General features: G+C 55.4%; 1 protein-coding gene across 4 annotated transcripts in view; it reads left to right on the top strand.

Moving 5' to 3' along the window:
* The window catches only part of MINDY4 (MINDY lysine 48 deubiquitinase 4), a 110,577-nt gene that overhangs the window by 80,934 nt on the left and 8,857 nt on the right, over window positions 1-20,786 (top strand). Inside the window, exons 14-17 of one of the 4 annotated variants that reach the window (XM_061165427.1) lie at window positions 7,997-8,060; window positions 11,368-11,529; window positions 17,851-18,031; window positions 18,617-18,689. In XM_061165427.1, coding sequence (XP_061021410.1) covers window positions 7,997-8,060; window positions 11,368-11,529; window positions 17,851-18,031; window positions 18,617-18,689 — 480 coding nt within the window. Of the gene's footprint in view, window positions 1-7,996; window positions 8,061-11,367; window positions 11,530-13,611; window positions 14,872-17,850; window positions 18,032-18,616; window positions 18,694-20,786 lie in introns of those variants that run through there. The other 3 variants (XM_061165428.1, XM_061165429.1, XM_061165426.1) reach the window with 3 other exon arrangements.

The raw sequence follows: 20,786 nt of genomic DNA, 5'->3' as shown, positions 1-20,786 counted from the left end.
AGCTCCGTGCCAGGCCTTGCAGAGGGCAGCGCAGGGGTGTGCCAGCCCCTCGGCACAGGGAGGGTTTGGGCGACGCCCCTCGGGTGACTTAGGCCCAGGGGGTGGGGGTGGGGGACGGCTTGTGAAGAAAACCTTTTCATTCAGTAGACCTTTGGCATTCATTGCAGTGGCAACTCTCGATGCCCAAGGGCAGTCTTGAAAGTCCAGAAGAGGCAGTACTTTGTCATTTGCTGAAGTAATTTTTGAGCAGCACAAGCCAGGCACTGGGGGTGTGGAGCAGCCCCCACAGCGTGTGGCTCTGTGCTCTCTGTAACCGTCTCCTCAGCGGAAACAGCAACACAGTGAAACAGCCTGGAGCTGAAGGCTAGCCATGAGCGTTGGTCAGGCAAAGGCAAGTAACAGAGAGCCAGTTCTTACCGTAAGCAGAAAGCGCTCTATTAATTGATTTATGTTGAAGCCCAGGGCTTTGGGAGTGGCTGGATCTAGAAACCCAAACAGTGTCTTTGGGACTGGGTGTCCTCCCTTCTGTCTCTTCACTCTTGCTCCCTGTGTCTCCGCCGTGTTCCCAGGGGAGCCTCCTGCTTGGCGGGCTCCAGGGAGCCTTTTCACTGGCACTCCTCAGCCTACAGGGAGCTGCGTTGTGTCCCCACTTCTGAAACCTCGCGGTGGCCAGGCCTGGGTTGCAACTACTGTGGGGCCCGTGAACTCAGGGAGCTGCCCCCGAAGGTGGTCAACCCCTCCTCCCCTACCCAGGGACCCACCACACTGGCTGGGGAAGGGATGGGGAAGGCATGGGCTGTGTGGTGAGGAACTCGAGGTGTGGAACATATCCAGGAGCTGGAGGGGGCTTGAGCTTGAGGGTGGGTTAGATCTGGGCCCTGCAGGACACCCTCAGAGATGGAGAGAAGCAGTGGTGAAGCTTCTGGTCTGCCTCAGGGGGGCTGGGCTGGCTGGTGGCTGGTGACATAGGGATTTGAGCAGAGGGCTGTTCTGGCTGAGAATCACAGGATCTTGGTGGCCGCAGACACATAGTCCTGGTGGAAAGGGATAGATAGGATTCTCGTCAGCGTTCTTCTCCACCCTCCTGTCACACCCCCTAAACCCGAGTCCAGGAAGGGAGGTGCACACAGAACTGCCCAGACCGGGTGCCCTGACTCCACACTGCTTTGCAGCCCTGAATGGAGCCTCGCCTCTCTCCCCTGTCTCTTCCAGGTGGGACATGGAGACCAAGTGAAATGGTTAATGGCCCTCATTCCCGACATGGCAAGTTCTTTTGACTATAGGTGGGAGACTGGAGGAGAGGAACTTTCTCAGTGAACTCCAGGTCACCTTTAACCTGGATTTGAATTCCAGTGGAGGCTGTATTTGAAGGCAAAAGGAAAAGAGGGTGGCAGAGGATGAGATGGTTAGATGGCATCACCAACTCAGTGGACATGAGTTTGAGCAAGCTCTGGGAGATAGTGAAGGACAGGGAAGTCTGGCATGCTGCAGTCCATGGGGTCACAAAGAGTCGGACAAGACCTAGCGACTGAACAACAAAGGAGGCCGGGTAGTGAGTGCTTTCAGCAGACGTGTCTGAAGAGGTCAAGGTGGTATGTGGGAGGCAGACCCAAAGGGCTTGCCTATACTTTGTCATTGGAAGTAGCAGACACTCTCCCCAGGCCCCCTTCCTTTGACTGACCTTGCTTCCTCCTGGGTTCCCTTTCTGGGAGCACCCAGCTCCCATGTCTCCCAGCTCCTGTGCAATGATCAGAGTTCTGTCCTGTAGCTCTCTGGTCCGCTCTCTCACCCCGAGGAAGCCAGGTTCTGAGGGTGCAGCCCCGGCTGGAGGCGGAGTGGGGCGGGAGGGCCCTGGGCCCCTGCAGGTGCAGAGCAGATGGGCCCCGAATGATGTGAGCCTGCCCACACCCAGCCCCTGGAACAGCCTCCAGAAGCTGGGTCCCATGCAGTGTTTGGAGGCGGGCAGAAGCAGGCGTCCCTCCCACTCAGCTGAGGCTGGGCAAAAACAGCCTACCCTGGGCTTTGGGGGCTGACGGTAACCCAAGGAGCAGGCCCATAGGCCTGGAGTCATTATTCCATTTTGCAGTTGTGGGGACCAAGGCTCTGAGAATTCAGGGTAGGTTGGCACACAGCTGATAGCATCACCAACATATCCTGTGCCTACATGGCCCTTCCTGGGCTGGGTGGGGAATGACAGGCACTTCTATTCCATGTCTGCCCACTGAGAAGGAGAGTGGGAAACAGGACACCAGGGAGTCCCAGACAAATTGATGTTTGTCTTCTGGCTTCACTCTCCACTTCATTTCAGCCAGCATGGTCTGGTCCTAGATGCTGAGATGGCAAGTCATGGCCAGTGAGTGCCAGCAGGGCGTGGCTGAAGGCGGCAGGTCCTCCCACAGACAGAGCCCGGGGGCTGGATGCAGAGAAGGGTGACCAAGCCCAAACCACCCCAGGGTTAGTGGCAGAGCTGGGAGGGTCTCCTGATGCCCGGTGCACCCAGCAGCCCTACCCATTGACCCTAGGGCTACACCTGCTTGTTCCACGAAAGGCTCGCTCAGATGCCTGGGTAGAGAGGACTGGCCTCAGGAGGAGGAAGAGACCATTCACCTTTGGAAGGAATCTCCAGTCTATCTCCAGCTGCTTGGGTGGGAAGCTTGTTTCTGCCTGCCTCTGACCATGCCCTGGGACCCCACTTCCAGAGGCTGTACCATAAGATGGGTGTGGGCAGGCTCACATTATTTGGGGTCCATCCACTGTGTACCTGCAGGGTTAGGGCCCAGTTCTGGGTGCTGTGGGGCTGGATGGACAGCGTCACCCTGACCCTCCAGGTCCTTGCTGCTTGGAGGAGCAAGGTTGGCACCCGGAAAGCAGTGGGTTTGGGGGGCGCTATTCAGAAGGGGGTGTCCACAGAGAGATGGGGCACCTCTGTCCTGGGGCATGGGAGGTGTCTCTTTATGGATGAGACGACATTTAGCAGAGCTTGAGGGCTTCATTGGAAGGGTCGTGGCAGGCAGCAAGGACAAAGCAGGCGAAGGCCAGCTGAGAGGTCTTCAAGGGACTGGTTCCTCCAGGTGTGGTTGGAAGGAAGGTGTGGGCACGTGGGGGGAGGAACAGGAGCGGTGAGGGGGAAAGGGGATGGGGAGGGAAGGGCTTGGGCATCTCTGTTTTCTCTTTCTTCCTTTAGGCCTGTCCCTCTCTCTCCATCCCCACACCTTGCCCTGTTCCTGGCTCCCCATCTACCTGTTCCTCTTTAGGGCCCCTGCCGGCAGAATGGAAATAGCACCCGTTCCCTCCCATCTGGGTAGCTGTCTGGAGTTTGCAAGTCTTTTTTATGGGCTCATCCCTTATCGCAACAACCCTTTGAAGTGGTTATTATTATCCCTGTCAGGGGATGCCATACTCAAGGCTCAGAGGTAGAAAACAATTTACCAAAGGTCACAGTGCAGGTGGCAGAGGGGACCTGACACCCAGATGTTGTGACTCATTGTCAATTCCCTGTCAACCTTCCTGAGAAAACAGTCAGTATCCACCACATCCAGATCCTTTTAAGATATCCATGGCCACAGTTCAGTCACTGGGAGTGGAGCCTCCATCTATTCTGGGTTCTTGGCCGTGATACGAATAGTCGAAGTTCCAGGAATCGTGGCCGCTCAGTCATTGTTATTTTTTGTTGTTGTTGTTATGGCTGTTATCGTAGGAAAAAGGAAGTGACATTTCCCAAATGTCAAGTGCTTTATATAGTTCATCTCATCCAGTTCTCACAGCAATTCTGTAATAGAAAGAGGTGTCTTCATACCCATTTTGCAGGTGGGGAAACTGAGGCTCAGAGAGGGGAGTAATCCCAGTGTCCCTGAGTTGAGAGTCCAGGTTCTCTTAGTTGTTCCACAGCTGTCCTTTCACTGTTGATGTTGCCCTCAAGAGTCAATAGAAGTCCCCGCAATAGGTGATGGTTTTTGGAGGCCACTGCAGGTGGCCGGGAATACAGTGGAAGGTGCATTATCTAGGGGAGGGTCTCCTGGGAGGGACAGGCAGGAGCTGGCCCAGTGGGGTCTGGGGGTGCCCTGGGCCTGGCGCCCCAGAGGTCAGGTGGAGGGAAGGTAGCTGGTGAGGTCCTCCTGCTAAAAATAGTTGGTTAATTACCAACTATTTTTAGGCATGATGTTTTAAATATCAGAGTTGTGGACCAGACACACTTGTTCACATCCTGGAAGGTCCCTGGAGACCTTTCTGCTCCAGGCCTCTGGTTTCATAAATGAAGACACAGGCTGAGAGCGAGGCAGTGACTTGCCCGAGGTCACCCAGCCAGGCCGGGACCCCACTGACCCCGCCTCTCGTGGACACTGATTTTAGGTGAATTTTGGCTATAGACCAGAACCCTATTTCTCGGCCACTTGGGCGTATCCTTCTTATTCAGAAACTTCTGCACAAAATGCCCAGATTCACATGTTCACTCGCGTGTTGGGTAGGCTTTAGAGTGATGGGACAAGCTGTGTCTCAGCCAGGGAGGGTGGCAACCAGCAGCAGGGTTGCAGGGCTCCCGTACCTGTCTGGAGCTGGCCGACCGGGCTGACTACGATCATGTGTTTCAGGCTGCACTGTGTGATGTTGGCGTCAGGTCAGGGACACAGTCCTGGCCTGCCGACTCTGTATGACCCCAAGTCTCTTCTCCTTTCTGGGTCTCAGTTTCCCCATCATCACGGAGATGGTGGTTCTTGCCTGCTGGCCTCCAAGGCTTTAGGGAGGACTTTCAGGTGTTCCTGAAAGTGTCGGAGACCGCAGACACTGCAGGTCCAAGTCTTGTACACTGGAAGCTGCTCAGAGGCAGAACCTTTGTCCCTCCGAGCCCTGTGCTGGAGGGAAGGTTGGACAGAGCCAGTGGAGCTCTCAGACCAGCTTCAGCCTGAGAGTGAGCTGGCACCTGTCACTACCTCTGGGCCAGCTGCATCCTTTCTCTGGCCATTCATTCTCCCATCTGCACAATGCTGGGCCCTTGGGGATATGCTAGCCCTGACGCCCTCTTCGTTCTGTTTCTTGGCGCAGAGCAGCATCTCAGGACCTCCCGACAGAGGCAGAGCTGGGAGAAACCGTCCTTGCTGGCACTCTGGGCAGAGGCCCCTCCTCTGTCAGCAGGTGGACTGGACACCCCCAGGGTTGGCTCATCACCCCAGACCATTGATCCAGGTTCTGGCCCTTGGCTTCCAGAATGCTGAGGAGGTTGGTGGCAGAGCAGCTAGAGCCAAGCCCCTCCTCGTAAGTTTCCATGCCTTGGGCAGGTCCGCTTAGGCTCCCACCACTCTGTGCTTCCTGCAGTCTAAAATCCAGGCCAAGTTCCTGCTCCTTGAGGGGGTCCCCAGTACAGGACAGTCTCAGGGGACAGACTTCATCAGGCCCTGGCTTCTCCTGGTTCCTGTCACCCAGCCTGGTGCCTGGGTCCTCGGGCTTTGTAGAACTCCCCTGGGGTCCAGTGTTGTCTAGCCCCCAGAAGGACCATGGAAGTAATAACCTGCTCATTAGACTGGAATGGTGGTCAGTCCTAGGGGAGGGCCCATTGCAGCTTGAAGCTCAGAAGCCCAGAAGGTAGGGACCCTAGAGCCCTTCAGCACCGCTCCCCCCCCCGACACTGATTCAGCCCCTACACCTGGGACACTGCCTGACCCTTGCGCAAAGCCCCTCATATTTCAAAAGGGGAGACTGAGACCCAGAGAGGGGAGGTCTGTGGCCCTACGGTGAACGGGGGCTAGAACTCAGACCTGGTGCTGGCCCTGCCATGTGAATTGCCTCATCTCTGGGCAGAGCAGAAGTTGCTGTTTCTTTGCTTCGAGACTCCTCACTTTCAGCTCTCCAGGGATTTCCCCTGGAGGGAGGTCTGGGCATCTAGATTTGCCAAAGTTGTAAATCTCTTAAGCCATAAGCTGCTCCTTGGCGTCTCCCAAATGCCCTGATATGAAATACAGATGTTCCTCCCTTTTAATATCTGAGTCTACTTCTGAATTTCCCATCATGTTTGCACCTAAGGATGCAATTACCATTTCCTCCCATTGTCCTCTCTGCCTGTCCCTCTGCTCTCAGCTGACGCAGGCGCTCAGCCCTGCTGGGTGAACATGAGACTGTGAGGTTATGAAGATCAGACTGCTTCTGAAAGCTTCGGGGCGGCTCGGGGCCAGTGATGCTTATCAGTCTACCCAGGGCCCCTCTGAGGTTATTTTCTTCCCTTCAGAAGATGCCTGTGTATGCCACGAGGAGTATTTCCATCAATTCTTCTGCCCGAGCCAGCACCAGCTGCATGCCACCCTCGGCCATTTGTCCCCCCGTCCCCCCAGCTGGCTCCTTCCCAGGCCTGGTGGGCCATGTCTGGTGGGCCAGCCTCCAGGGCCCTTCTGAAGGACTCCCACCTCAGTGGTTTTTGGCTGGGCCCTGCAGTGCTAACCCAGGGCCATGTGGACCACGGACCATCACCGTTTGACCACAGTAGTATGTTTTAGGTTTATGGACTTACGGCAGATCTTAGATTTAACGCATGAAACCGAGGACAGGTTTTTCTTCTCTTCCACTGGAAGGAAAAACAAACGTCATGATTACTTGGCTCTTTCTACCTCTGGGCTATCTCTTGGCGCTCTCTTTGGGGTGGGGATATAGGGGGTAGGCCAGGTCACGGCCCATGCTGGGTGGGCAGCTATAGGGGGAGCCAGCTCCCTGGCCTCACGTAACACCCTACCCCCGATGTTAACCTCTGAGCTTCTTTCCACATCTATAAAAGCTCAGTCATGTCTGACTCTTTGCAGCCTCATGGACTGTAGCCCGCCAGACTCCTCTGTCCATGGAATTTTCCAGGCAAGAATACTAGAGCAGGTTGGCATTTCCTACTCCAGGAGATCTTCCTGACCCAGGGATCAAACCTACATCTCTCACGTCTCCTGCATTGGCAAGTGGATTCTTTACCACTAGCGCCACCTGGGAAGCCCTGCCAAGTCTATAATATATAGTAACTGCCATTTCCCCCGGTGGCTGGAGGTTTGAAATGCTGTCCTCTGTATAAGTGCAGTCTGTGGAGGGGAGCTCCTTTCTTATTACCCATCGCACAGCTCTGTTCAACAACAATGCTTTGTGTCCTAAGGGATTTACTTTGGGGTAAAAGGAGTCATGTCCTTATGGTGAGTTTTCCATATAATATGATGGTTTTGAGATTTAGGGGCAAGGGGCTTGTGTTCTAGTACTGACCTCACATGTGACAGGGCCACTGCTGACGTGACACCCTGCATTGTTCTGGCCCCCGATAGCATACAGTCCTAGAAACCTCTTTCTTTCAGTTTGATGGGTTTCTTTTGGCAAAGTTGCTTTTCTCCTTGTGCCTTTGCGGGGACGCCCATTCTGAAGGTGGAGCCACAGGTGTGACGTGGGGCGAGGGGAACACAGGCCACTGAGACTGGCAACTAGGTCCCCCTCCAGTGCCATCAACCATGAGCTGAGTGTCCTGGGCAAGTCAGTTCTTGGAGCCTTGGTTTTCTTTCAGGGTTTAGGAAACAGTGACTATACTCGGCCTCGTACAGAGTTTATGCCCAGGTGGCGGTAGCTTTTTTTTTTTTTTTTTGGACTCAAGGAGGCATTCGAGGCCATTCCTCCTATTTAACTGACTTGTAGACTGAGGACAGGGCAGGGGATGTCCAGTCCCCACCATTAGTAAGTGACGGAGTGTGAATGCAGGGTGTAGATTCCAAACCCAGGGCCCTTTTCTGCTGTGGCATGCTTCCATCCCCAACCTCTGGTTGCCCACAGAGTGCCTGATGAAGCCAGAGTGGAGGCCGCTGCCCAGAGCAGAGTGAGTCCCGGGGTCCGGCCCCAGGGTGGGCACAGAGCACAGAAACTCGGGTTCCCGACAAAGCCGGAGTCCTGGGCCTCAGCCTGGAACCTCAGGGGAGTCCCAGGCCGTCCTTGAGGTTTGCCCGGCAGCCCAAGTCAGGCAGAGACGTGCTAACAGCCCTTTCTTCTTGCTCCCCAGTGTCCGCCAGGACTTCGACGTCCCCACCAGCCACCTGATTGGAGCACACGGATACTGCACGCAGGTCAGGGCCATGGTAGGGTGTGGGGCAGCCTAGCACATCTTTCCCTTCCTCTTCCCTTCTGTCTTTGCTCCTGCTAGCTCTCCCCGAGCAGCTTTCAGGTTCTGCTGGGCTTCCTCATCACAGAGACCTAGAAAGGGACCTCGGGTTAGCTTCTGCTTTTAGGCTTTGCTGTGCCCAATATGTGTGCCTGTAGACACAGGAGGTGCCAAAGGGACAGACCCAAGCACTGCCCAGCCCAGAGCCCCGGCGTGAATGAGGGGCCCAGGTCCAGCTGTGGCGACGACGGCCCTGGCCGTCCTGCATTTGTACAGGATATTGTCTTTAGGATCACCCTCCCCTCTGCATCTTCACAGAGGGGCCTTGTGGGGAGCAGGTCTCCCTTAGCACAACTGCTTGTCTTCAATTCTCCCGGTTTCCCGGTGATACAGGAAAAGGATCTGTTTACCTATCATGGCAGGCACTTCCCTGGAAGTCCAGTGGTTGAGAATCCACACTTCCATTGCAGGCGTCACAGGTCTAATCCCTGGTTAAGGAACTAAGATCCCACATGCGGCAAGGTGCGGCCAAAAAATAAATAAATAAAAATAAATTTAAGATCCTGTCATCAGGTGTCAGGACTGGGAGCCAAATGCTACACCTGACTTCTGCCTGAGCTTTTCTCTGCATGGCAAGATCTCCCTGAGTGGCCACCTGGCCACGGTTAAACCCGACCCTCAGTGCCTCTGGGGGCAGCGCGTATAGCACAAACTTGGCTGGGTGGAGCCTCTCTGGCTGCTGGGCCCACAGAGGACAGCTGACCCCAGCTGTCCTAGGGGTCCTGGCTCACACGTGCCAGTCCTGAAAACACATCTGGGCACCATGCAAGGGCTAGCTCAGGGCCTGTGGTTTGTCTCAGGCACCCAAGGAGATGTGAGGTTGGCTGTTGCCCAGCCCCCAGAGAAAGGTTTCAGGCTGAACGGCCACTGGGGGTGGTCCAGCCCGCTCTGGGTCTTCCTACCTGTCCTCCCTTTGGGAGCTTCCCCAGGCAGGCAGAGCAGTGCTGCTCAGGGGAGGGCACTTAAACAGTATACAGAGGATATAGAACAGAGCCTGGGCTGAATTCTGAGCTGTGTTGGCAGTTTCACTTGTGGCGTGGGCTGGGACAGTTTTCTTCCCCTTCCTGAACCTTGGTCTCCTCATTTGTAGAGTGAAACACTGGGACTAGATTAGTCTTCTTCTTCTTCTTTTTTTTTTAAAGTATTTATATATTTATTTGGCTGCATCAGATCTCAGTTGTGGTGCACAGGCTCTTTAGTTAAGGTGTATGAGCTTAGGTGCCCCATGGCATATGGGATCTTAGTTCCCCAACCAGGGATTGAACCCAAGCCTCCTACATTGGAAGGTGGCTTCTTAGCCACTGGACCACCAGGGAAATCCCTAAGTCAGTGCTTTTTGAACTTGGATGTGCCTGTGAATCCTACAAAATCTTGTTGAAGAGCTGGCTCAGATTCAGTGGGCCTGGACTGGGGTCTGAGGTTTTGAATTTCTCACAGGCTTCCAGGAAGGGCGATGCTGCTGGTCCACGGATGACAATTTGAGTTGTGAGGAGTCAGGTGACCACTAAGCTTTGCCATTGTGTGATTTTTGAGACTAGGGTCAGGGAGCGGCCTGTCACCGCTTGTCATTTTGAGAAGGCTTCCTGCTCTGAGGAAGGTTTTGGGATACCCCTCAGATGGGGAGCAGGATCTGTTCTCCCCATCGAAAGCCATTTGGGAACACTTGAATGTATCTGGAGAAGTCTGTGCCTTTCTTCGGCAGCCATTGCCCCCAAAGTGCAGTATCTCAGAGCAGACATTTCCTCCAAATTCCTTCTTGCTTCCTCTGTAAGAATACAATGAGGCCCCCTCGGCATCTCCCTTCAATAATGGCCCCTCTGCGGCCATCAGAGGGGCCTCTTTTACAACCTCTGGGCCAGGGATCCTGGTGTTGATGGAGAGAGTTATTAACCTGCACATCGCTCTCACAATTCAGGGGAAAACACTTCTGTGAACTCTGCTCTCCAGAGTTGATGATGGGCAAGAGCTGTTACTGCCGTTCCCACGTACCACCGGAGAGATTCCTGAGGGCTGGCCTCAGACACACAGCAGCCCTGGCAGGGGGTGGGTCAGACAGAAGGTCCTGCCCCAGTGTTAAGGCTGGGCTTTTGCAACCTTCCTTAGTGGTGCAGCAGATACTTAAAAGTTGCCCTTCATCTTGTATCTCTGGCTGGCCAGATGGTCCCCTCAGGGGTAACGAGTGAGGGGAGAGGGAAGGGACGCTGGAAAGGGAGCTGGAGAGTGAGGGTGGGAGTCCGGCTCTGTCGCTAAGCGGCTGCGTGGCCTGGGCAAATCCTCTCCCAGCTGTGAGCCTGATTCCCCATTCCTAACAGGAAGCTGGACCCCTGGATGCTCTGCTTAGGGCAGGGCCGTTGCAGCCATCTCGGCGCAGGAGGCACTGCCTGAGGGAGATGGTCAGAGAGTCGCTGCTCCGCAAGTCTGGTGGTTCTGGGGTCAGCAGGCGCATCGGCCTGACAGGTGTGCAGCACCTGAGTCCCGAGGCCACGCTGCTGACAGGGCCAGAGACAGAGCAGGAGCCCAGGCCGGGGCCCGCCTGCCCCCACCTCCCTGCCTCTCCTGGCCTCGCCTCTCCCTCCTTGCTGGAAGACCCTGCCCTCACTGGTGAAGTCCTAGTACAGCCTGGATCTGAGTTTCTGGTGTCTCCCCATTGTCAGCTTCCTGGTGTTGAGAACACGCTCTGGTTACGCAAGATGTTATCTGTGGGGGAAGCTGGGCGAAGGGTACACAGGAACCCTCTGTGCTATTTTTACAACTTCTTTTGACTCTCTAAAATTATTTCAAAATAAAAAAGCTTATTAAGAAAAGAAAGTCCAACACTTCAGGACCCACCCAAATGTCGCTTCTCCACAAAGCGTCTCTGACTCAGTCATGTGGTCCCGCGTCCGTGTGGGCCACGAGTGCTCTGTGCACACATTTTTTACAGCTCCGGTCACTTCCTACATTGTTCTTCAGGCATGCAGGCCCGTACCTGATCCTCCCTGCTCTAGACCCGGACGCCCGGGGTCAGGAGCCACTCTTTCCCTCCATCAGGAACACTGCCCCCTGCCCCCCAGCGGGGTCCCGGGTGCAGCTGATGCTCAGTGACTGCTTGTGGAGTAAAGACGGATGAGTTCCCAGAGTCGCTTTGATGAGCAGCGCTGGCAGCTTCCCCGAGGGCCGGGGGGAGTGCTGGGTACGGCCCCTCTGATGTTGGTCTCTCCTCTCATCAACAGGAACTTGTCAATCTGCTCCTGACCGGGAAGGCCGTGTCCAATGTTTTCAACGACGTGGTGGAGCTGGATTCTGGGAACGGGAACATCACGCTCCTCAAAGGCATCTCCTCACGCAGCGACATAGGCTTCCTGTCCCTCTTTGAGCACTACAATGTGTGCCAGGTACCCTCAGAGCACTTGGGCCCCCAGAGACCCAGGAGCCCAGCTCCTGGGGACCTGCAGGAAGCAGGCAGGAGAAGGAGAGCTCGACTCCAGGTCCCGAGAGCGGGGTCCAGTCTCAATCACAAAAGCTTCAGGAGAAGTGCGGCTCCCCTGCCATCCAAGGTTCACACCCACAGCCAGCAGACACCAGGAAAGGGACTTCAGGGGATTTGTAGCGTCAAACGGCCGCAGTTGTCGTGTGTGTCTGTGTTGGCCAGGGCGTCTTCTCTAGTGATCAGGACCTGAGGTCTTGGGCACCGTGTTAGTTTCCTAGAGCTGTCTCAACAAAGCGTCACAAGCTGGGTGGCTTAAAACCTTAGAATGTGGCGTTTCATGGCTCTGGAGGACAAGTTCTCCTAGTATAAGTCCAAAATCAAGGTGTTGGCAGGGCCACGCTCCTCCTGAAATCCACAAGGAGAATCCCTCCTCGTCCCTTATAGTGTTTGGTGTTTTCCAGCAACCCCTGGTGATCCTTGGCTTGTAGAGGTGTCACTACAATCTCTACCTCCCGTGTCACATGGCCATCTCCTCCCTCAATGTCTCCTTAGAAGGAGACAGTCATGTGGATTGCGGGCCCACCCTACTCCACTAACTTCATCTTAGCTAAGTAACCTACAGCAGTCCTGTTTCCCAATAAAGCCACATTCTGAGGTACAGGGGGCTAGAACTTCAACAGATCTTTTTTAGAGCAGACACAGTTCAATCGTAGTAGGTCTCAGTCAGTTTGCAAGTGTTTTGGTCCCTCTACCTCTCCTGTCACTTCAGCTGGGATCTTAGAAAGGATGTGACCCCCAGGTGAAGCTGGACAGAGGGTAGGGTGACAGTATCTCTGGCAACATGGGCAGGGGACCACTGGGCCCTGTGTCCTTGTCCCTGCCTGCTGCCAAGCCTTCTCCGAGTCTCGGTCTTCATGTCTTCAGGGAAGAATTGTTCTGTGGTTGATTTCACGAAAGAGTTGTCCTGAGGGAGTAGCAGGAGGTCTTTCTGCAGTGACCAGCCCCGCAGAGGTTCTTGGAGGGTCAGGATGAGGCCTCATAGATCTTATATCCCCGGAACCAGGGATGCAGAGACTGAGCCAAAGGGATGCTCAGAGCATGCTAGGTGGATGGGTATGTGGGGTAGTTCAGTTTCATCATGGCCTTCCTGCGTGATCACATGTTCAAGTGTGCTGTCTCAATTGAACACCACTGTTTGGATGGCCCCATCCCCAGACATCTGTGGATGACATCTGGGGGTCATCTTGGGGTGACCCCCCACCCCTACCCCCACAGACAGGAAGCAACCCTGTGAGTTCCAAAGACTTAGGGAGTAAAGAATGAGTGACTCATTCCCAGATGTGCTGATGTCAGGAGAGCACCCAGGAGTGCAGCCATGTGGCCCATGAGTGCACCAGGCACCCTGAGCCTTGGACCCTGTGTGGGCTCTGCAAGCATTCACCTGAAATTCCACAGGCGGAGAGGTAATCTTGACCAGGCTCACAGAATCCCAAGGCTTACTAGGAGCCTTGATCTCACTCTTGTGTGGAGGGTGTTAGTCTAAATGTGAACTATTTTCCTTTGGTCTGTTGGGGGTAATTGACAGGAACATCAGTTGGACATCATCCTTTCCTTAGAGTAAAATGCTGATTGCAGAAATTCAGATCCTACAATGATCTGAATCCTCAGATCCACATGGAATCCCCACCCCAGCCCCCACTGTTTATTTGATTGGAGACGGGCACTCTCTCTCCTTGAAACAAGGGGTGGTTTGCTCCTCTGCCTTAGGACAGTGGCCTTGTTAAAGAAGGAACCCTGGGCCTCTCCCCTTCTCCCCAGAGCTCTCTGAGGACCAGGCGTCTGAAGGAGAAGGTGGAGGCCTGGCAGTTGACCAGAGTGCTTTCATCTCCTGGAACTCCACCCTCCGTCGTTTTGGTTCTGAGTTCCCCAGGGCCTTCATGATTAGCCACATCAAACAGAAGGAATCCAAGGAGGTTAAGCATCCAGGCCCAGACCTGGACCCAGAGCCAGGGCCCCCACTCAGCCTGGCCTGGTCTTTTTCCACCAGGCAGCCCAGATGTGCTTATGGGGAAGATCTGGTATTTGGAGCAACCTGGAAATGATGTCCACAGCAGAGCTGTTCTGATAAGGCTGAAGCTTTTCTTTCATGGAGCCCGGCCTGCCTTCACTCACAGCCCATCTCTAGGCTTCTCAGTGCAGCCTCTGGCTGGGAGCCAGAGTTCTGGGCCCTCACGAGTCTGTGGGGGGTGATAGGTCCTGTCAGGTGACCCACATTCCTCCTGTGCCCTGGGAGAAGCAGAGGCAACTCTGGGCCAAAAAATGCACCCCTGCCATAAGTAACGAGCCCCTACCCCTTCCCACTCCAGCCTGGCTGTGTCCTATGGAACCTGATTTGTTCTCCATGACCAACTGGACTGGCCTTGCCCATCTGACTTCCCCTTACTCCCTGCATCCCCAGGCTCAATGTGAAGGCTAGGCTGCACTGGGAAGACCAGCTCCTTCTGCCTCCTGGTGGCCGTGGTGATGGGGGACTGACAGGCCAGGGAGGAAAACACAGCACAGGGAATTTAACTTAAGGGCTTCCCCATGACCTGTAAGTCATGTTCATTGCTTGCCTTCATGGAGGGACCTGGGCAAAGACTGAGCTTGGCAGGGAGAGATCTACAAGCGCCACCCTCCTCCCCTTTGTCCAGCTCCACAAATAGCACCATCTGCCCAGTTACTTGAACCAAGAGTATGTCCAGTCCATCAAGAGGTCATGGGGCTCCCACCCTAAGTTGTTTCTCAAGTCCTCTTTCACCCCATCCGAGCCACCAGCCTTGCTGGTCTGAACACCTGTGGCAGCCCAGCTGGCCTCTGGCTCCTGTCCCCACCTCCTTCCAATCGGGCTCCTTCTCTGAAGCCAGTGTAATCTTTAAAAGAGTAGATTGATCACATTATTCCATTGCTTAACAACTTTTCATGGATTCCCAGCCCTCTGAGACTGTTACGGGCTGAATCGTGTCTTCTCTCCGATCCTTAACCCGGCATTCATTTGTTGAAGTCCTAGCTGGCAGTACCTTGAAATGTGACTATGCTTGGGGATAGGGCCATTAAAGAGGTAACAAAGGTGAAAGAAGTCCGATGGTTGGGCCCAGATCCAGCTGACTGGTGTCCTTATCAGAAGAGGTTGGGACATGGGCACACACTAAGGGCAGACCACTTGAAGACACAGGGAGAAGCCGCCCACCTTCATGCCAAGGAGAGGGGCCTCAGAAGAGACCAACCGTGTTGACATCTTGACCTGGGACCTCCAGCCTCCAGAATTGTGAGAAAATTAATTTTTGTTGTTTGAGTTGCTCAGTCTGTGGAACTTTGTTATGCAGCTCTAGCAATCTAATACAAAGACTATAGTCCAGACCTTCCCTTGATTGCTAAGGCCCTACATCCTGTCCCTGCTTTTCCCATTCTTCGTGTTTTGACTTCTCTGTTGCTTCTAAGAGGAAGCCTTTCCTAACCTCATCACTCTATCTCAGTAGAGGTCTCCTCTTGTGGCCCCCTGCCCACCTTGTGGTTCTCCATCACAAGAATCTTAATTCTTTCCTTCACAGGCCTCCTCTTGGTTTTACATATCCCATTTCATTGCTTTTGAGATGCAAACTTGCCCCACATTTGAACACTTCTGAGATTTTGCTGTATAGTGGCAGTTGATGCGGCCGGCTTTAATTGCCAGCCTGCGTTTTTTCTTAGTGACACCCAACTAATGGTGACTCTGACGGCGTCTTAGATTCACTGACATGTGGTGCGAATGTGTCTGTGTGATTATTTGTTTACTATCTCCACCCATGGGTAACCCCGCAAGGACAGGCTGTTCTAGGGTCCTTCACCGCCTGGGTCTGAAGCATAAGTCACGTTGAAAGGATGCGATCCTTGGAGATGACGGACTGTCACTTTGCTGCAGTCAAATGTTGGTCCTTTTAAATTAGGGTTTTAAAGCTGGCAGTCCGTGAATGGGTTGGAGGCATTCACACACCTCTGTCCTGCAAAAGATGCAAGAATCCATTTAAAAATACAAGTTGACCCTTGAGCCACTCAGGGGTTAATCTGCATATAATTCATCATAGATTCTCCATATCCGCCATTCCTTGGCCTCCAGAGTCAACCGGCCATGCACTATGTAATAGTGTAGTAGTTACTATCGAAAAATACCCATGTATGAGTGGACCCGCACGGTTCAAACCCATGTTGTTCAAGGGTCAACTGTAATCCCTGAAGATTGTGCTTCACGTTCACCCACTAGGAGAAAGCCTGAGGCCGAGCCGGGGGGGACGGGAAATGTGCCCCCACCCTCCTTCCTCGCCCCAGGCCTTTGGTCAGCTACCCTAGAATCCACAGGAAGCCAATTTCGTCTTTGGAAAAAAGTCACCCAATTGGAAGGGGCTCCTGAATGAGAAAACTCATTTATAAATTCCCCGGGCAGCTTTTTTTGCCCTTAATCTTTTGACCATTGCTTAGATGGCAAGCTGCCCTTTTGTCCCTCTGCTGGAAAATTCAAGGTGGCTGATTCTGCAGACGCCGGTTCCTGGCGGGCTGCACGGCACTTTTTCCTGCAATGAGTGAGCACTGGCTTCCCAGTCTGCAGAGCTCCCTGTTCGAGGTGATGCCCTCACCAGAAAAGCCTCTTTTAACTGGAACGGAAGCCAAGTTTGCAGTGGGCTTTAGGCACGTCCAGCCACGTCCCTTAAGACAACGAATTCCCTGCCCCCCTCACCAAGGAGGGAGCTCTGTAGTCACACTTTACTGTTCCCAGGGGGCTGGGGTGAGGGCCTAGCAGGCCAAGTAGGACATGGGCAGGGTGCTTGGATAATGAGAAAGTGAAGACTTTGTGAAGTTCACCCTGCTACCCTCTGTCGGAGGTTCACAAGCAGGCATTTCCCCAGAGCACAGCCTCGCTGGCTGAGACATGCCAGCTCCAGGTGGGCTATGGGAGGCCCAGTCTTCTGGGACGGGCCCCGGAGAAAGTATGCCCATCTCCCCACTGGAAAAATAATTCCCATTCTTTCCTTAATCCACAGGCTGCGGCTGTAAATACCTGAGTGTGCAAACATCTCCCCGGGGCTGGTGGGGATTAGGCTGAATCAAGCCTGGCCCACTGCACGTACAGAACTGAATCAGCCAGGGCCCAGGGTTGGGAATCACAGGTGACAGGGAGAGAGCGTGTCCAAGTCTGGCCACCAAGGGGCAGACCAGGCACGCATCTGAGTGGGGTGGGGGGCCGGGCCCCGCCTCTCCCCTTTGCAGATCCAACAACAGGAGGGCCTTGATGTTGATCCTGGGCATCTGCCTTGCCCACAGCACTCCTCCACCATGAAGGTCCTCTGCTGGGGACTTTCCAAAGGATTTCCTCCTCAGGAACTTCCACCATTATTCTCCCCTTCCCTGCTTTTCCCTGATGCCTGCTGTTCCCTGAAGGTCGCTGAACATCTGTCCTGGCATCATGCATAGATGCTCACCCAGAGGCCTTCCCTCCCTTCTCCACCTGGCTCCAGCCCCACCTGTCTTCAAGCTAAATTCTTAGCTCATGTTCTGTTTCAATCACCAGGACCTTCGGTCATCAAACATTTGCTTGTGTCGACTGATATCCCCTGCACTGCTGCTAAGGGTATATAGTCCGTGCAAGAGGCAGGCAGACATGCTGTCATAGGGCAGAGGGATGCACTGTGACAGAGGAGGGTGGGTACTTGGTATCTAGTTCCCATCCTCACCCCGGGACCCAGAGGGGGACATGATGCATGCTCTCTGACTGGGTCATCCAGATGAAGCGGGACCTGAAGGAGAAGGGAGGTGTACTCGTGGACAGGGCGCAGGCATGAGGCTTGCCCTGCTGGATTAGCTTGAGGACTGGTGAGAGGCCCTGTGTGGCTGTGGCTGGGGAGGGGAGGGTGTAGGAAGAACCGGTCAGGAGGTCATTGCTGGGGGCAGAGGGGCTGGACATGCGGGGGCCTTCAGTGGCACGATGGGCAGCACCACATGCCAGCTGGCTGCCGGAGATGAGGGGAGGGCGATGCCCGGCTTTCAGGCTGGGGTATCTCCCTATGACTGTCTGTAGGGCAAAGGCCCTGGGAGTGAGGGGCTCAGTGGGCAGGGACAGCCCTGTGTCAGTGAGCAGCACACATAGGCCGGGATCCCCCACTGGGCCTCGCTGAGGTCAGCCCAGGCCTGGGGTTGGACAGAAGATGTGCCAACCTGCTTCTCTGGGTGCCGTGTTGCATCAGGTATCTCCATCTGCTCCCTCTCCCTTGCCCAGGTGGGCTGCTTCCTGAAGACCCCGAGGTTCCCCATTTGGGTGGTATGCAGTGAGAGCCACTTCAGCGTCCTCTTCAGCCAGCAGCTCGAGCTGCTGCGAGATTGGAGGACCGAGCGGCTCTTCGACCTGTACTACTACGACGGCCTGGCCAACCAGCAGGAGCAGATCCGGCTGACCGTCGGTACGCCGCCTCCCCACCCATCCTGTGCAGCTGGGGAGCCTCCAGACTGGTCGGGGACGCCGGCCTTAGCACGCCCAGTCAGGGCAGGCAGAGAACAATGCAGACTCGACTCTTGGGACTGGGGGATCAGAGGGCGAGTAAGAGCAGGGCCTCCTGCAGGACGGGGCCAGCACTGGGCCTTGAGAAATGGTGGGCTTAAAGGGTGGAAGGTGAGGTGGAGACTACACAGGAAAATGCATCACGCCAGCAAGTTTGGGTTTTTATTCTCCAGGCAAAGGGGAGCCATGGAAGGTTTTGGAGCAAGGGGAGTGATGGGATGAGATATGTTTTTGGAAAGAATTATTCCGGTAGCTGAAGTGGAGCAGGAGGGTGGGGTAGAGACTGGAGATGGGAGGCCAGTGAGTAGGTTCTGTGGTATCTGGGTCAGAGCTGACAGGCAGGAGGAGCCAGGGAGGGTCCAAACGAGAGGAGAAGAGCGGTAGGTGCCCGAGGACTCAGGTCTGAGGAGTAGGGTTGTTGATGCTGACCTCGGGTGAGCCCGGGCCTGGCTGATGACCGTGTGCCTCTCTCTCCCTGCCTCCCCAGACACCACCCAGACCGTCCCTGAGGACAGAGACAATGGCCTCGTCCCTCCCCTTGAGCTCTGCATCAGAACCAAGTGAGTCAGGCTCATCTCTGACTGCTGAGCCTTGCCCGAGTGGTGGCGGAGGGGTGGGGGGTGAGGTGCAGCAGTAGGGGGGGGTGGCCTATAGGAAGGAGAATGGGGTTCCTGGTTTGTCCCCACCTAGGAGGGGTGTGTGTGATGGGGAATGGAGGACCCCCGCAGACTGGAAAGACTCAGTGCTTGGGGCTGGTTCATACGTGGCATTTTCTGGTCACTGGAGCCCGGGGAGAAGCGTGTGATTTTTGAGATGACATGTCTTCAGACAGCTTGTTAAAATGCCCCATGTCAGGTTGTGGGGGTGGTGAGCTGGTGCCTCTTGAGACCCCTCCTCATTCAAAGCAGCAGCTGCCAGACATGGTGAGTGCTGTTAGGCCCAAAGGAGGAAGAGCAGGTGAGGTTACCTGGTGGTGTCGTGTGGGGTGGGGGGTGGCAGGGAGGCACTTGAATAGGATCGGAAGTGAGGAGGACCCGGCCTGGCCAGGGTGTGCTCAGCCAGAGCCTCCTGGAGAAGTGATGCCTCTGCGTCAGGGAGGGGCGGCCCTGGACCTTCTGCTGGTGCAGGTGGGGCCCTCTGAACACCCAGTGGAGGCACCCTGGAGCCTCCAAGGCAGTGGGGTTCCTCCAGTCCTATCACCCCACCCTCGGTCTTTAGGGAGACTGAGGATCAGGCCAGGGGACTCACTTGACTCAGGAGTTCCCTGACCGGGCCCAGAGCTGGGGCGACACTCTGCAGTGGGGAGGCAGGGGGAATCGCCAGCGCTCAGGCTGACCCTTCTCAGAGCCTCTGGGTGGTGACACAGAGGCCTCAGGGTGCCATGGGAGGGGCAGGCCAGGAGGGAGGAGACCTGGGTTCCAGCAGGGGAGCAGGAGAACGTGCCAGAGTGGTGAGCGTGGGTCCCAGAGTTTGGATCCCGGCCTCGCCGCTTTCTGTCAGTGAGCCATCGGACTCCTGTCTGTGCCTCACCTTGTCGTCTGTAAAGTGGGGTTGATGGCCGGGTCTGGCTCACACGGCTGTCATAAAGAGTACCCAGAACATCACCAAGTGCCTTGCACAGCCCTGGATATTATTGTCTCAACTGCCCACGACTCCCAGTGACCTTGGGCGGAACCTCTGTTTTCCTGTTTGTGAAGTGGTGGCGATTGGGGTGGAGGATGTGGGCCATGTCTGGGGCCGCGCGTCTCTGACTGCCTGAGATCCAGGGAGCTCACCTGGAGCCTAGGGCTGCTGCCCAGCCACCCACAAGCCAGTGAGCCCTTGAATAGAGCCAAGGAGAGAAAGTAGGCTCCACAAACACAGGAAGGGACATAGAGGAGGTGTGGGGACATCTGCCTTGTCCCCCACTCATGCATCCATCTGCTCATCCGTCCACCTGCCTGCCCGCCGGGCCGGGGTGGAGCATTCCTGTGGGGTCATGTGCCGGTGTTTCTTTCGTCGGGAGGATTAAAGGCACACGCAGCCCGCTTTCCTTTCATGTACAAAGGGCCACTCATTCAGAGTGATGAGAGATGGGCAGCAGCGGGGGAAGGAGGTGACACCGACCTTGGCACCTCCTGTAGGTTAGGGTGGGGGGCCACCGGGCATCCTTCCTGCAGAAGGGTCTGCCCAGCAGGGCTCCGGGCCACGCCCTGGGCGCAGGCTCTGCCCTCCTCCAAACCCCTGGGACCTTTCCCTGAAGGCCTCTGCAGGAAAGTCCGTCTCTGCAGCCCTCCCCGGTGGCCCACTGCCCCGAACCTCTCCACTGACCCTCTTTGGAGTAACTCCTCCTTTCCTGAGAATGCTTCTGCTGCAGAACTCGGCTTACCAGGTGCCTCCCAGGGATCCAGGGATTGGTCTTTGTAGGCTCAGCCCTGATTGACAAGTGCTTGAGAATGACTTGGGGCTCTGGTCAATCCAGAGACATCCAAGTATGAACGTGGGCCTGAGGCTCCTCTCCCTCGTCTGTCAGTGGTTTCTTCTCCTAGGACCTACCCCTGCCCTGGGGTGGGGCCACGGGCCCTGAAATGAACCAGTGAAATGACGGCATGTGAAATGATCTGGAGAGGCTTCCCTGAGCCTTTGGCCTGGGGCAGGCGGTCCAGGTTGAGTCCCTG

The sequence above is a fragment of the Dama dama genome, chromosome 18 (genome assembly GCF_033118175.1).
Source record: "Dama dama isolate Ldn47 chromosome 18, ASM3311817v1, whole genome shotgun sequence".
NCBI classification, from domain to species: Eukaryota; Metazoa; Chordata; class Mammalia; order Artiodactyla; family Cervidae; genus Dama; species Dama dama.
This window is presented reverse-complemented; position numbering and strand designations above follow the sequence as displayed.